The sequence below is a fragment of the Phaenicophaeus curvirostris genome, chromosome 26 (assembly GCF_032191515.1).
Source record: "Phaenicophaeus curvirostris isolate KB17595 chromosome 26, BPBGC_Pcur_1.0, whole genome shotgun sequence".
NCBI classification, from domain to species: domain Eukaryota; kingdom Metazoa; phylum Chordata; class Aves; order Cuculiformes; family Cuculidae; genus Phaenicophaeus; species Phaenicophaeus curvirostris.
In genome coordinates, this window is record NC_091417.1 from 1,803,301 (window position 1) to 1,818,179 (window position 14,879).

The following is a 14,879-nucleotide window of genomic DNA, read 5'->3' on the forward strand; positions in this document are numbered from 1 at the left end:
ACTGTGACTGCATCCCCTGGGCATCGTGCTCCCAGGCGCTTGTCTGTGCCCGGACATGCAGGAACATTTCATGGCTAAGTCAGCTGACAGAAAGGCAAACTCCTTGGAAACCAGTAGAAATCATTTATTTGGTGCAAGGTAGAAGTCATCGTTCGAGGGGTTCGCCCTTTGCACTGCTCTGTGCTTGCGTTTCTTTTCTCTCCATCTGCACCCTGTGCAAAAGCTTCTAGGGAGGTGATGGAGCTGTGATGCTCGCAACTGGCAAACCTGACAGCACTGAGTTAATTAGCTGCATTTAGTCATCAAAATGAAATTGGGCTGGTTTTTCTCAATCACCGAGGGCTGTGGCTGCGAGGCGAGGAGGGTGTGGATGGGGAGGATGTGGATGGGGAGGATGCTGCTCCCCGAGGGCCTGGCTGGGAGAAGCTGTTTTCCTTCTCCCTCCTGACAAGGAGTTTGCCAGGTCCCACCCTGCGATCTTGGGGTGCTCAGGCTTTCTGAAACGGGGATGAGCGTTTCACCCTGAGAACCTGAGTCCCCTCCAGCCTCTCATCTCAAGGGGGATGGCAGCAGGGACCAGCAGAAAAGGCTTCTCTTTATTTCTCTTCTCCTTTAAAGGATTTTTATATGGGTATATAAAAAAACTCACAACACCCCAACCCTAAGCTACTACTAGAAGAGGAGGAGAAGCCCCTGCCTCCCTTCTGCAGGTGATGTGCAGTCGCTGGCTGAGGATGAACGGGCTTGTGGGGGGGACGTCAACGCCCCAGCCCTTCCGTGGGGAGCTGAGAGCGAGGGACAAAGCTGGGTTTGGGAGCAGAGGGGCAGAGCAGGGCTCTGGGGTCTGGCTCTGGCATCCTTGGTCCCGCTCTGCAGCAGAGGTATCGTCTGCAGAGCCAGGGAGCATGAGGGAACAGGCAGGGCATGGAAATGCGGGTGCTCCCATCCCCGTGGGGTATCGAGACTCCCAAGAATGTGGGGTTTTCCCACTTTTCTTGCTTGGGTTTATTACCTGGAGGTTGGTGAGGCTTCCTGTCCAGGAGGAAGACGTCAAAAAATCCCTCAGTTAAATAACAGGGGAGACAAAAATCAAAATATGCCCTCCTGGAGAACTGGGGAGGGGCAGGGGTGGATTCCTGGGGCAGCTGGTCTGGGAGTCCTGTGTTCCAGAGGAGAGCAGGGTCCGCTCCTCAGAGCTCCTCATGAATCTTCTCCTGGTCCTCGTCTGTCTTCAGCTTCAGCTCCTCAGAGGTGATCTTCCCATCCTGGTTGCGGTCTTGGTTTTTGAACATGTCAGCGATTACTTTCTCTGGGTCGGAGCTGGGCATGAGGCGGCCTTTCCCTTCTGCCACCTGGGCCTTGATGAAGGTGGAGAACTGCAACAGGGAGAGAGGAGAGGGCACAGAATCAGGGAATGGGTTGGGTTGGAAGGGACCTCGAAGCCCATCCAGTCCCACCCCTGCCCTGGGCAGGGACACCTCCGACTGGATCAGGGGCTCCCAGCCCCATCCAACCTGGCCTTGAACCCCTCCAGGGATGGGGCAGCCACCCCTGGTGGCACTCGGGGGCCTCCTTCACCTCGTCGGCAGGGATCTCCCCATCCTTGTTCAGATCCATTTGCTCGTAGAGGTTGTCTGGTGGGTCCCCGTGCCAGATGAAGAGGTAGCCCTCAGGAACGCCCTCCTCCATAGAGACCAGCTCCACCTCGAAGCGAAGCACGGCGCTGCCTGGCACCCCTCGGGCTGAAAAAACAAATGAAGATTGCTGCACCAGCCCCCGATGGGTGAAAGCTCCTGGGGGTGAAGGAGCCCAGGGGATCAGGAAGGCAGGAGCCCTCTGGTTTGTCTCGCACGGGCAGCCACGCGCGTCCCTACCTCCGCTCTCGCCATGGCCCAGGTGCGGGGGGATGATGAGCACCCTCCTCTCCCCCGCGCACATGTTGAGGAGGCCGCTGTTGAGGCCCTCGATCACCTTGTTGGTCCCCAGCGTCACCTCCTGGGGCTTCTCGTAGTCATGGCTGCAGGAGGCAGGGAGGACAACACAGGTGAGAGAGCCCCGCGGATCTGAAATCCCGTACTTCCCACTCACTAAGCCCCAAAATCCCACATCCTCCCTCCTTCCATGCCCTGAAGTCCTCCACCCTCCATGCCTCGGCATCCTCCATGCTTCTACACCCCAAACACCTTGCAGCATCCGTCCTGCTGTGTCCCCAAATCCCAACCCTCCACCCCATCCCACAGCCCCTTCAGCCCCACGGCTGAAGGATTGGTCCCCGTGAAGGAAAGGCACGTTCAGGGCGGCCCACGAGCGAGCACCCACGAGGAGAAGAGCTTGGTGCCATCCAGCAAGGAGCAGTTGTAATGGTAGCGGACAAAGTCTCTGTCACGGGTGGTGACGTTGCAGCCTTCGGGCCGGTACACGGTCTCAATCTCCACCGGGTCCTCAGGGTTGTGGAAATCAATGACGTGGACGTCAAAGACGAGCACGGCCGAGCCTGGAATTTTGTCCCCTGGAAGAGGAGGATGAAGAGAGCTGCTGGGAGGAGCGCCGCAGGGCCGGTAAAGCCTCCTTCTTCTCCTTCCCGTGCTCCGCAGTGTGACCATCCCCCAGTGCCCTGGCGCTGCAGGCGTTGGCATCAACCATTCCCCTGCTCGTGGCAGCTCCCCAGCGCCCAGAGCCCTGAGGATGGTGGTGGTGGCCCCCAAGGTAAGGATGTCCTGCTGTCCGACCCGCGGTGCGTAGGGGCACAGGGCAGGTGGAGGCGATGCTGCGCAGGTACGCCAGGTCGGGCAGGTACGCCGGATCGTGCAGGTACACCAGACCGTGCAGGGCTGCCCTTTACCTGCTCCGTTCTCCCCGTAGGCCAGGTGTGGGGGGACGACCACCCGCCGCCTCTCTCCCACGCAGACCCCTTGCAGGCCCTGGTCCATGCCGGGGATGATGTAGCCCTTCCCGATGTAGGTGTCGTAGGTGTGATTGCGGGAGTAGCTGCAGCGAGAGGAGCCCCCAGCGCCGTCACCCAGGACAGCCTGGCCCAGCGAACCCCCCCCCACCACCCTGCACCCCAGCTCACACCCCTCCTCCCAGCTTCTGCCCTGCTCCCCCAAGAGCCAAGCCCTGCTCCTAGGGGTGCAGCAAACGGCTCTTGTATTTTTTAGCCTGTTTCATAAAATCACGGAATCGTTAAGGTTGGAAAAGCCCTCTGAGCTCATCCAGTCTGTCAGCCCTGTCCCACCGTGCTGACTAAACCATGTCCCCGAGCGCCACCTCTACGTGTTTTTTGAACCCCTCCAGGGGAAGAGACCAACATCCACCTCACCACAACCTCCTTTCAGATATTTGCAGTGCAATGAGGTCTCCCCTCAGCCTCCTCTTCTCCAAGCTAAACAGCCCCAAAGCCCTCAGCTGCTCCTCATAAGGTTGTAAAGATTCACCACCTTCTCCTCCATCTCCCCCCAAGCTCTCCAGCCTCTCTGGCTGCCGAACACGGGGCTGGAGAGGACATCAGGGGATCTTCCCCCCTCAGCTGCACCTGGAGTCGAAGAGCGTCCCGTCCATGAGCGTCCCATTGTAGTGGTAGCGGACAAAGTCCCCGGTCACAGCCCTGCGCTTGCAGGACTCGGGCACCTCCAGGTGCTCCACGAAGATGCCGTCCTTGGGGTTGTGGAAGTCCACCAGCAGCACGCTGAACACCAGCGACGCCTGTGGTGGGATCACAGTCCCTGGGGAGGGGACATGGGTCACCGAGGGTTCTGATGTATCATTGGGGGGCTCTGTGCAGAGCTGGGAGCGAGGAGGGTGGGCACGATGGGGTGATGTCTGACTTACCGTAGCCCTTCTCCCCGTAGGCAAGGAACGGAGGGATGATGATGCTCCTCTTCTCGCCGGCGCACATGCCCAGCAGCCCCTGGTCCATGCCCTTGATCAGCCAGCCGGTGCCCACGTAGGTGTCGTAGGTGCTGTCCTTGCTGTAGCTGGTGGGGAGGAACGAGGTTGCGGGTGGCTCCAGGGCTCGCCCTGCCTGAGCGATGCCACGCAGGAGGCTGGTTTGGGGGTGTGGGAAGGGAGAGCAGGGGGGAGCCTGCTCTGACCGGGGTGCAGGGTGACCCCTCTGGTCCCTGCCATCCCCTGGACCCCAGGTGTAATCCAATGGCAGCGCCCCAAGGTGAGGATGCATCCCAGCACCCCGTATCCCAAGGCAAGGGTGCCTCCCCATGCCCTGTACCCCGATGCGAGGCTGCATGGCAGCACCTCGTACCTGGAGTCGAAGGGGGTGCCGTCCAGCAGCGTGCCGTTGTAGTGGTACCGCACGAAGTCCGAGTTCTCCACCGTGCGGTTGCAGCGCTCCGGTTTGGCGAGGGTGGTGATCTGCAGCTTGTCCTTCTTGTTCCAGATGTCCAGCATGACGACGTCGAAGTACAAGGTGGCATCAGGGGGGATCAACCCCGCTAGAAGGGGTGGCAGCAAGGACAGAGCACCTTAGGTAGGAGCAGTGACGAGCCCAGGGCTCCGTCCCCTAAAGCTCTCCCGAGCCTGGGGCTGCTCGGAGCTGCTGGCCACACTTGCCAGCCCTGGGAAAGCAGCAAAGACCAGGAGATCAGGAGCTCCCATTCCTGGAGAGCCCCACTCTTGGCCAACGCTGCTGGGTGGGCACTGGAGCCCTGTCCCTGCTCTCGGTCCCTGGGCACTGGTCGCTCTGCCCCGCGCCCCTTTCCCTCTCCCCTCACCCTCTCCTCTCACCCTCTCCCCTCTCCCTCTCCCCTTACCCACGCCGATGCTGCCGTAGCCCAGGTGAGGTGGCACGATGAGGTGGCGCCGCTCGTTGACGCACATGCCCTGCAGCCCCCGGTCCATGCCCGTGATCAGCCGCCCGACGCCCACCACGCCGGCCACCGTGGCCCCTCGGTCGTAGCTGGGGCGAAGGGACAGACCCGTCAGCGACGGCGCCGAGGGACAAACCCCCACAGCCGATGGTGCTGGGGGGGCTCGGTGCCGGCGTCGAGGGCTCGGGGTGGATCCAGAGCCAAACCAGAACCCCCATGGGGAGGCGTGGGGGTCCTGGGTGCCTGCAGAGCAGGGAGAAGGGGACCCTGGCGTGGCCCCGTGTGCCCAGGATGCAGGGGATGCGGAGCTGGTCCTCTGGGTGATGCTTCCAACTGGGGCTGAACCCATCCGGCCTCACCCAGCAGCTCCTGGGCTTTCTGCTGCTTCCAAATCATTTTGCATATGGCACGTTCGGAGCTTTAGGCAGCGAGGAGGAAAGAAGATGTCCCAGGCCTCATTTTTGAAGTGCAGATGTTTTTATTTTTAAATCTTAAAATACTCCAAGAAGCAACTGGGGCCATTTCAGATAAATCGGGATCTTTCATCCCCTTTAACGGGCGGCTGATGCTTTCTCCTTCATGCCAGCAGTGAACGTCCCCAGCTCCCACTGCAGCTGCCCACGGCTCCGATACTTTCTCCCCCATTTACACGATAAGCCACAAATTTAACCGGAGCAGAATCCCTTTGCTTTTCCGGGCTCTGTGAAACGCTCGCCTGGAAAGTTTTCACTCCTGAGCCCCAGCACAACCCAGTTGGTTTCTCTCCTTTGTCTGTGTCCCTCAACCTCCCCCAGCTCGCAGTGGTGCAAAGCAAGGGCAGCACCACCTAAACGCTGGTTTATACCCCGCGTGAGCGGAGCAGGATGGATGCACGGGCCGAGGAAAAGCGAAGCCGCTTAGATAATGAACGGGTTTCGCCACTGCCACGTTTCAAAGCGTTGAAGGGCTCTCCCTGCCTGTGCAGCGCATGCAAATACATGTTCTTGAGTGCAAAAATGGCTCGCTGGGGGCCAAATCCCGCCTGCGCCCCATGCAGCTGAGGGCACCCCGGTACCGGGGGCACCCCCAGAGCTCCCCGCCGGGCTGGGGGGCAGCGGGGGTCCAGGCTGGGGATGCTGGGCTGGGGATGCTGGGCTGCAGCAGGGGTGCTTGCCACCTCGCTTGGACCCCGAGGAGGCACCCAGAGCTCTGCAGCCTGGCCCCAGCACCCCCCAAAAGCCCTTCTAGGGGGCAAATCTACCCCAGCAGGCAGGGAGGCGGCAGAGGGAGGCGAGCAGGGCGCATGCAGCCGGGAAGGAGCCGGGGATGATACCTGGAGTCAAACTTTTTGCCATCTTTAAAGGTCCCATTGTAGTGGTAGCGAATGAAATCCCCCATCTGGACCTCCCGCAGGCAGATTTTGGGGATGTAATATCTGTCTATCACCACGTCTTCCAGGGGGCCGGGGTTGCCCAGCCCCGGGGTCCCCAGGAGGAGGAGGAGGAGGAGGAGGAGGATGAAGATGCTGCTGCCCGGGGCCATGGCGCTGCGGCGGCGGCCGGGGGGGAGGAGGAGCCGCTCCGGCCGCCCCTTCCCGTGGGATGCAGCGCTGGAATTCCTGTACACGTGGACCCCGAGCTCGCTGGGACCCCGCCCCACCGGCCAATCCCCCCCCGGGGGCCGCGGGAGCGGCCGGGGTAGAGCTCCGCCACGGGGGAGTGTTTCCTTCTTTTTTCTTAATTTTTTTTTCTTCTTCCCTCCTTCCTCTTTCTTTGTTTCTTTTCTTCCCTTTCCTGGGCCGTTCCTCCCGCCATGGAAAAAGCCGAGGAGAGCTGTTTGTACAGCCCAGCCCGGCCCATCCCCATCCCATCCTCTTCTCCATCCCCATCCCATCCTCTTCTCCATTCCTATCCCCATTCACATCCCCATCCCCATCCCTATCCCATCCTCTTCTCCATCCCCATCCCCATCCCCATCCCATCCTCTTCTCCATCCCCATCCCATCCCATCCCATCCCCATCCCCATCCCATCCACTCCCCATCCCCATCCCAATCCCCATCCCCATCCCGTCCTCTTCTCCATCCCCATCCCATCCCCATCCCATCCTCTTCTCCATTCCCATCCCATCCCCATCCCATCCCCATCCCATCCTCTTCTCCATCCCCATCCCATTCCCATCCCGTCCCCATATCCCCATATCCCCATCCCCATCCCATCCTCTTCTCCATCCCCATCCCATCCCATCCCATCCCCATCCCCATCCCATCCACTCCCCATCCCCATCCCAATCCCCATCCCCATCCCGTCCTCTTCTCCATCCCCATCCCATCCCCATCCCATCCTCTTCTCCATTCCCATCCCATCCCCATCCCATCCCCATCCCATCCTCTTCTCCATCCCCATCCCATTCCCATCCCGTCCCCATATCCCCATATCCCCATCCCCATCCCATCCTCTTCTCCATCCCCATCCTATCCCAATCCCCATCCCCATCCCATCGCTGCCTGCATCCCATCCCCGCTCCCGTGGGATGCTGCTCCCCAGCCCCTGGCAGCGAGGCAGAGCCAAGACACGGAATTAACTGCTTTAATAACTTCTACTGCTCTTCGATCTGCTGCCGACACGTCTTTTACCCAATGGTGATGATTAAAAAGGTGAAACCACCCCTCTAACAGCCTCTCCTAGACAGGAGCAGCATCAACTGCACATGCAACATGTTGTTCACACCCCCTGCTCTGTGCTGGGCACGGCCAACGGCCTCTGCTCCGCAGGAAAAAAAAAAATCAGCAGCGTCCTGGCTCGTGCCCCGCGCTGGAACACCCCTCGGTGCCACCGTCCAGCCAGCGACACGGTCCTGGGCTTGGGCTGGGGCCAGTGTGGCCGTGGCGAGGCCTGGCGCCCTGCAGGGTGGGCAGCCTCCAGCTTGGCCCCAGTCAGCTGTGAAACCAGCTCTGGGCACAGCCGGGCTGGGGGGTCTGGCCGCCCGCCCGGGGCAGCACGGGGAGGCTCCCAGCGCATCCCCCAGTGCTCCCAGCAGTGCCCAGCGCATCCCCCAGTGATCCCAGCACATCCCCAGTGCTCCCTGCAGCGCCCAGCACATCCCTCAGAGCTCCCAGTACAGCTCCCAGCGCATTCCCAGAGCACTTCCCAGAAGCATCCAGCACCCAGGGCATCCCCCAGTGCTCCCAGCAGCGCCCAGCACATCCCCCAGAGCTCCCAGCAGCACCCAGCACATCCCCCAGAGCTCCGAGTACAGGTCCCAGCGCATTCCCAGAAGCACCCAGTGCATCCCCAGTGCTCCTAGCAGCTCCCAGCCCCTTCCCCAGTGCTCCCAGCGCATCCCCCAGTGCTCCCAGTGCACCCCCTAAAGCTCCCAGTGCACCCCCTAGAGCTCCCAGCAGCACCCAGTGCATCCCCCAGCGCAGCTCCCAGTGCATCCCAGTGCTCCCAGCGCAACCCCCAGCGCATCCCCAGTGCTCCTAGCAGCTCTGAGCACATTTCCCAGAGCTCCCAGCTCGTTCCCCAGTGCTCCCAGCAGCGCCCAGTGCAACCCCCAGTGCTCCCAGCCCCTTCCCCAGTGCTCCCAGCGCATCCCCCAGTGCTCCCAGCAGCGCCCAGTGCATCCCCCAGAGCTCCCAGTGCACCTCCTAAAGCTCCCAGTGCACATCCCAGAGCTCCCAGTGCACCCCCTAGAGCTCCCAGTGCAGCTCCCAGTGCATCCCAGTGCTCCCAGCGCAACCCCCAGCGCATCCCCAGTGCTCCTAGCAGCTCTGAGCACATTTCCCAGAGCTCCCAGCTCGTTCCCCAGTGCTCCCAGTGCATCCCCTAGAGCTCCCAGCGCAACCCCCAGTGCATCCCCAGTGCTCCCAGCAGCTCCCAGCCCCTTCCCCAGTGCTCCCAGCGCACCCCCCCAGCCCACAACGCGGGGCGCACCCCCATCCCCGCGGGGACCCCTCAAGGAGGGGCTCGCACCGCTCTTTCCCGCCCCCCCCGCCCTCGCTGCGCGGATCCTCACCGCGCCCCCCGCGCAGCGCCCCGCCCCCGCCCGCCCCCTTGCGCGGGGCTGCGCGGGGCAGAGCGCGATGGGGCGGCGGCCGCTGCTGCCGCTGGGGCCGGGGCTGGTGCCGCTGGTGCTGTGGGGGCTGTGCGCGGCGCAGTACGAGGAGTACAGCGTGCGCGGGTTCCCCGCGGCCGCGCTGGAGCCGCTGCAGGGCGCTTACGCGCGGGCGCTGGCGCAGTACGCGGAGGCGCAGTGGGAGGCGAGCGCCCGCGAGCTGGAGGCGAGTCTCAGGCTGCACCGCCTGCTGCGCGACAGCGAAGCGCACTGCCACCAGCGCTGCGCCGCGCAGCGCCCCGCGCAGGACCCCGCGCAAGACCTCGCGCAAGAGCCCGCGCAAGACCTCGAGCCGGAGTGGGAGGAGGAGGAGGGGGAGGAGGGGGAGGAAAAGGAGGATTCCGCCGCCTGGGACTGGGTTTCCGCCTCCTGGGAATGGGAACGGGAGCTGCAGCTCTTCGGGCAGCTGCTGCGCCGCGCAAGCTGCCTGCGCGCCTGCAAACGCGACCTCCCCGTCTTCCAGCTGCGCTACCCGCCCGCGCAGACGCTGCGCGATTTCCAGCGCCGCCTGCCCTACCAGTACCTGCACTACGCGCTCTTCAAGGTGAGGCGGCGGCGGCGCAAATGCCGCGCAACGTGGCTGCGGGAGGGGAGGGGGCGGGGGGGGGTGCTCCCCTCGCCCGGGGGTGCCGGGCGTCCCGCACTGCTCTGGGACGCGCCTCCTCTGTCCCCCATCCCACCCCCCCGCTCTGCACCCCATAAGGCAAAGCCCTGTCCCCTGCTTAATCCTGCACCCCCCATCCTGCACCCCCCATCCTGCACCTCCTCTTCGACGCCCCCATCCTGCACCCCTCATCCCATATCTCCTCTCCAGCACCCCCATCCCACACCGCCAGCCTGCATGCCCCTGATCTGCACCCCCTGAGCCCTGCTCCTCTTTGACATGCACCCTGTTTTCATGTGCTTTTCCATCCCACATTCCCCATCCCGCACCCCCCATCCTGCATCCCTCAATCCTGCACCCCCAATCCCACAAACCCAGCCCCACATCCCCCCTCAACCCTGCTCCTCTCTGTCCTGCACCCTGTTTTCATGTGCTTTCCCATCCCATGTCCCCCAACCCCTCATGCCCCCAACCCCTCATGCCCCCAACCCCGCATCCCCCAACCCCGCAATCCCCCCATCCCTCATCTCCCCATCCCTCATCCCCCAACCCCGTGTCCCCCAACCCCGCAATCCCCTATCCCGCGTTCTCCCATCCCGCATTCTCCCATCCTGTGTTCTCCTATCCCTCACCCCAATCCCGCATCCCCCAATCCCGCATTCCCCATCCCGGACCCACAATCCCACACCCCCCATCCCACACCCCCCATCCCACACCCCCATCCCACCTCCCCATCCCGCCCCCCCATCTGGCATTCCCTCCTCCATCCTGCCCCAGCCCCGTGGCACGTCAGCATCATCTGGGACGCATCAGGCAGGACGCGAGGGGTGCTCCTGGCCCCCCCCCCGGCTCTGTGTGTCCCCCCACCTTGTGTTGCCCTGGTCCCCCCCCCAGCTCCCTCTGCCCACGTGGAGTTCCCAGGGCAGGGGGGTGCGGGGGTTGCCCCAAGCGAGGGGCTCGTGATTGTTGTAGGACACGTGTCTGGATGCTCCATCTGGATGCTCCATCAGGGAGAAGCGTTTCCCTGGGCTCCCGGTGCAGACGTGGAAGGAGGTTTCATAAAGACGTGGCCCTGGGGTGCCCCTGCGCTGGCCAGGGCTGCCCTGGCAGGGATCCTTTAGTGCTTAGTGCCGCTGCCCCGCTCGCCTGGCAGCGCCAGGGACAACCTGGCCTCATCCTTAATGCCTTTTCCTCTCGCCTGCTCTGGCCAAACCCCATCCCGCGGACAGTCGGTTCGTCTCCCCCAGTCTCGTTCCCCTGAAGCTGCACCCCGAGAACTCATAAAGCAGCTGGGGAGGCTGGTGCTGGTGCCCGAGGAGCGTGGATGTGTGGAGCAAACCCGTGGCACGGGATCTGTGGGTCCACGCGGGGCTGAGCCGTCCCTGCTCCCACCACGGGCTCGGAGGGAGAGGTCGGTGCGGCTGGATGCTGCGCATCGGCTGGATTTATCTGTGTTGTCCGTGGTCCCGGGTCCTGTCTGTTTGTCACTGTCCGAGGGCTCAGCGCTGGCACCGCGGGCGCGGGGCTGTCCCCTCCAGCCCAGTCTGGCTGGGTGCTGAGCCCCCCGGCACTGACTCTTCCTCCTTCCCCAGTCCAACAAGATCGAGAAAGCCGTGTCGGCTGCCCACACCTTCCTGCAGAAGAACCCCAAGCACGAGATGACCTTGAGGTACCTCAACTACTACAGGACGATGGTGGACGTAGATGAATACCTGGTCGACCTGGAGGCTCAGCCCTACGAGGTGACGAGGGGATGGGTGGGAGAGGGGCTCCCTGGGGCTCAGTGCACGCCCGGCTGGTCCTTCCAAACCCTGAGGGAGGCTGAGCCCTGGCTGCTCCCCCAAGGGAGCGTCTCTGTGGGGTCCATCCTGGGGCTGGAGGTGCCTTGGGGAGAGCAGGGTGGGTCGGTGCTCGCGGGGCGGTGAGCGGTGCCCACTCGTGTCCCCGCAGCCGATATTCGTGCGGTCAGTGAAGCTCTACAACAACGGAGATTTCCGGAGCAGCGCGGCTGACATGGAGCAGGCGCTGACCCAGTACTACAAGGCGTACGAGGACTGCCTGGCCAGCTGCGAGGGCGCCTACGAGGTGCAGGAGTTCAAGGATTTCTACCCGGCCATCGCGGGTGAGCAGACAGGGGGCTGGGGGCCGGCCGGCTCGGGGTGGGGATGCTGAGAGCTGACGGGACGCGGCGCCTGGTGCCTCCCCCCAGATCACTTTGTGAGCGTGCTGCAGTGCAAGGTGGACTGCGAGGCCGAGCTCACCCCCAACGTGGGCGGCTACTTCGTGGAGAAGTTCGTGGCCACCATGTATCACTACCTGCAGTTTGCCTACTACAAGCGTGAGTGCTGGCCGGGATCGCGAGCCGTGTCCCTGGGGCACCCCAGGGTGCTGCGGGACCCCCGGCAGGGTGTCACCCCCCCGACTATGTCACCCGGTGCCTCTCCCCGCAGTGAACGACATGCGGAACGCGGTGCGCAGCGTCTCCAGCTACATGCTCTTCGACCCGGGTGACGCCGTGATGCAGCAGAACCTGGTCTACTACCGCTTCCACCGCGAGCGCTGGCGCCTGCAGGAGAAGGACTTCGAGCCCCGGCCGGTGAGGACCCCCGGTCCCCCCGTCCCATGGTTCTATGAGCACTGGGAGGGCTGACGTGGCTCCCGCTCCCTCCCCGTGCGCAGGAAGCCGTGCGCTACCACAACCGGACGGCCGCCCAGAAGAAGATGCTGGACTTCGCCAGGCAGTACCTGCAGGCGGACGACGAGGTGAGCCCCGCGTGGGTGCAGCCGGGTGCTTCTGGGGTGCTGCCTGAGCCCGTGGGTGCTGTGGGGACCTCAAGGCAGGGCCCTTCCTCGGGCAGGGGGTCCGAAACTCAGACCAGCCCCAGGAGAGGTTGCGATGGGGCCACCAAGCCCCACTGCCTCCTCCCAACCCAACCCAACCCAACCCGTGCTGCAGATGGAGGTGGACGGTGACGAGGGGCCAGAGGTGCAGGACCAACCTTCCGACGGCGAGTTTGAGGGCGAAGGTGACTACGAGGAGGGATTCGTCGCAGACTGGTGGCAGGAACCCAAGACCAAGGGGGACAAAGCTGACCAAGGTTCCTGGCAGCGGGGCTGGGGGTGTTCTGTGGGGCTGGGGGCGGCTGCTGCCTGAGCCCCGGTGCCATCGAGCCCTCCTTGTTTGCAGAGACCCTGGAATGAGTCGGGCGCAGGGGTGCCTGGCTCTGCCGGAGCTGCGTGGTGGTGGCCCGGCTGCATCGTGTCGTGGACACTGGGCTTCGGGCTCCTGCCAGCCGCCTCACAGTGACTCGGGCTCACGGGGAAGGGCTGACCCTGCCCGATCCCCTGCGGCAGGGTGACCTTTGCCGTCTGGACATCTGCTGCCCTGGGCGCAGCCCGATTGCCATCGGCTGAGCGCCGGCACCGCCAAATCTCCCTGCTCGCCCAGGAGCTCACCCCGGGCCACCCCTGATCTCGAGGTCCCCAGGAGCCCTGGCCAGGGGCGAAGCCCTGCAGCGCTGTGGTTTATTGTGTCCCTCAACTTCTCCCCAGGACGTGTGGCCAGTGCGCTAGGACCGACCGCTGTGTTGTCTTGAGGGGTTTGGGGGCTGCCCCTGCTCTGGAAGCAACGCCCGCTGCTGTTGGAGCCAGGCACGGGTGCTCCTCCTCAGGGCTCTCTGAGCTCCTACCCTGGTACCTCTAGCCTCCCAGCCCACCCCCAGAGCCCGGGATCCCTTCGGAGCCCCCGGCCCGGAGCTGCAGCGGGGTCCCGGTGTGCCAGCATCCCTGTGCCTGGCTGCCGCCTGGCGAGGCCGCATCACCCGTGCCCTGCGTGTGCCTTGAATTTTCACCACACCAGCCCTCTGTAGCCTTAAGCTCCGTTAATTTAATACTTCCCGACTTGCACGGTTGCTTTTTTATTTTTATTTTTTTTTTCTAAATATTTACTGGTGCTGAACTTTTAATAAAAATCCGGACCAGTCTTTTCACGGCTGCCTCGGGGCTCCCTTGGGCTGGGATGTTCTGATGCCGTGGGAGGTGGATGCTCAGGGCATGAAGGATCCTGCGAGAGGAAGGGGCTGGAAGACCCTACAAAGTGAAGGAGACCCCGCAGAGGACCTGGGGGTCCATGAGAGCAGCCAGGCTCTTGTGGGGTCCTCGACAAGGCTGGGACCCTTTATGGGGCTGTGGGACCCCCTGTTGCATGGAGGATGCTGCCAGGTGGCATGGAGCTCTGGGGGGCAGGCGTGTTGCACCCCGGTGCAGGTGTTTGGGGTGTGATGTGCTGGTTTTTTGGGGGGTGCATCACCCCAACACTGGTCCTCAGGGGGGCTTATGGTCCTGCTGCTGGTGTGGAGGGTGCAGCTTGCAGCCCCCGATGCCAGGTGGGACGATGCCCCCTGTCCCAGTGGCATCTGGGTGCTTTGGGGCCCCTTTTGGGGGCCGCTGTGGCTGCACACGAGCTCTCGCCTGCCCTGCGCTCCTCCAAAGCGTCGTGGAGCACGCGGCCACCTCGCTCCTCCCTGCCATGCTGGGTGCATTCCTGCTCCCCGTGGAAGTTGGCTGCGAGGACTGAAACCGAGAGGCTGAATCACAGCGTTGGCCCCGGGGGAGGGAAGGGAAGGCAGGGGGTGGCGGGGAGGCTGCCAGCACCCCACCCTGCCCTGCCCTGCAGCTCCCTTCTCCAGGGCTTTCCCAGCTCTGCCCTCCCTGCTTGGGAATGGGCCCTGGGATGGGCGACGGCGTGGAACCCCCAGACCCAGGGGCAGGGCTCGGGGCAGAGTCTGGGGGGGCAACACTGCAGTTGGACCATCGCGTTGTATCCTCGCACCAGGCAGGGTGGTGCTGTCCCCGAGGAGCAGCGGGGTTTGTCACTGGTGGGTCATGGCCACCCTAGGGAGGGGAGTCGCAGCCTGGTGGGGTGCGGCTGGTGGCACTCGCACCCAGGTCAGCGGGAAGCGCTCGGCTCGGTGTCACAGCCCAGGGGACAAAGGCTTGTTTATCTTCCCAACAAACCGGGTGAGGGTGGCGCAGTGCCTACAGGGCCACCGCCCTGCTCCGACGCGTGCCCGGGCACGGCATCCCCTCGCCAGCCCCAAACTCATGTTGGGGGACACGGGTCCTTGCTCTCGCTCCTCTGCTGGCTCCGGGTTGGGGGTCCCCGGGGTCCCCTCCCTGCTCCCAGCGCTGGGTGCAGAGGTGCTGGCTGGGTCCAGCATTCCCAGGATCACAAGAATCGCTGCAAGTGCCGCCACCATCCCCTGGGGCTCGTGGGGCTGCAGGGAGGTGCCAGGGTCCAGAGGAGGAACGCAGGGGCTCAGGCTGGGATAGGAGGGATAAAGAGGTGGGAAGTAGGAG

At 63.8% G+C, this 14,879-nt stretch overlaps 3 protein-coding genes across 3 annotated transcripts in view; 2 read left to right on the top strand and 1 right to left on the bottom strand.

Moving 5' to 3' along the window:
- Positions 1–108: 108 nt before the first annotated feature.
- FKBP10 (FKBP prolyl isomerase 10) lies at positions 109–6,360 on the bottom strand. The gene is made up of 10 exons (XM_069876879.1): positions 6,136–6,360; positions 4,767–4,912; positions 4,259–4,448; positions 3,829–3,974; positions 3,533–3,722; positions 2,843–2,988; positions 2,320–2,509; positions 1,875–2,017; positions 1,579–1,742; positions 109–1,376 (listed from the first exon to the last, which is right to left on the bottom strand). Exons 1-10 carry the CDS (start codon positions 6,342–6,344, stop codon positions 1,191–1,193), a joined length of 1,710 nt encoding a protein of 569 aa, XP_069732980.1. The 5' UTR covers positions 6,345–6,360; the 3' UTR covers positions 109–1,190.
- P3H4 (prolyl 3-hydroxylase family member 4 (inactive)) lies at positions 6,343–13,449 on the top strand. The gene is made up of 10 exons (XM_069876688.1): positions 6,343–6,499; positions 7,575–7,710; positions 8,696–9,461; positions 11,114–11,263; positions 11,472–11,643; positions 11,731–11,859; positions 11,972–12,117; positions 12,201–12,284; positions 12,478–12,619; positions 12,709–13,449. The coding sequence occupies exons 1-10, from the start codon at positions 6,343–6,345 to the stop codon at positions 12,720–12,722; spliced, it is 1,896 nt and encodes a 631-aa protein (XP_069732789.1). The 3' UTR covers positions 12,723–13,449.
- Positions 9,074–14,879, top strand: part of HAP1 (huntingtin associated protein 1) — a 47,849-nt gene continuing 42,043 nt past the window's right edge. Inside the window, exon 1 of the mRNA XM_069876991.1 lies at positions 9,074–9,087. The gene's annotated coding sequence lies outside the window, so the exon portion shown is untranslated. The remainder of the gene's footprint in view (positions 9,088–14,879) is intronic.

Excerpts from the sequence above, each read along its gene's own strand:
- P3H4 (XM_069876688.1), top strand. The coding sequence starts at position 6,343 with ATGGCGCTGCGGCGGCGGCCGGGGGGGAGGAGGAGCCGCTCCGGCCGC. Across the intron at positions 6,500-7,574 it reads GGGCCGCGGGAGCGGCCGGG|GAAAAAAAAAAATCAGCAGC; the intron begins GTAGAGCTCCGC and ends TCTGCTCCGCAG. Across the intron at positions 11,644-11,730 it reads TTTCTACCCGGCCATCGCGG|ATCACTTTGTGAGCGTGCTG; the intron begins GTGAGCAGACAG and ends GCCTCCCCCCAG.
- FKBP10 (XM_069876879.1), bottom strand. The coding sequence starts at position 6,344 with ATGGCCCCGGGCAGCAGCATCTTCATCCTCCTCCTCCTCCTCCTCCTC. Across the intron at positions 4,913-6,135 it reads GGCAAAAAGTTTGACTCCAG|CTACGACCGAGGGGCCACGG; the intron begins GTATCATCCCCG and ends CCTTCGCCCCAG. Across the intron at positions 3,723-3,828 it reads CTACGGGGAGAAGGGCTACG|GGACTGTGATCCCACCACAG; the intron begins GTAAGTCAGACA and ends TCCCCTCCCCAG.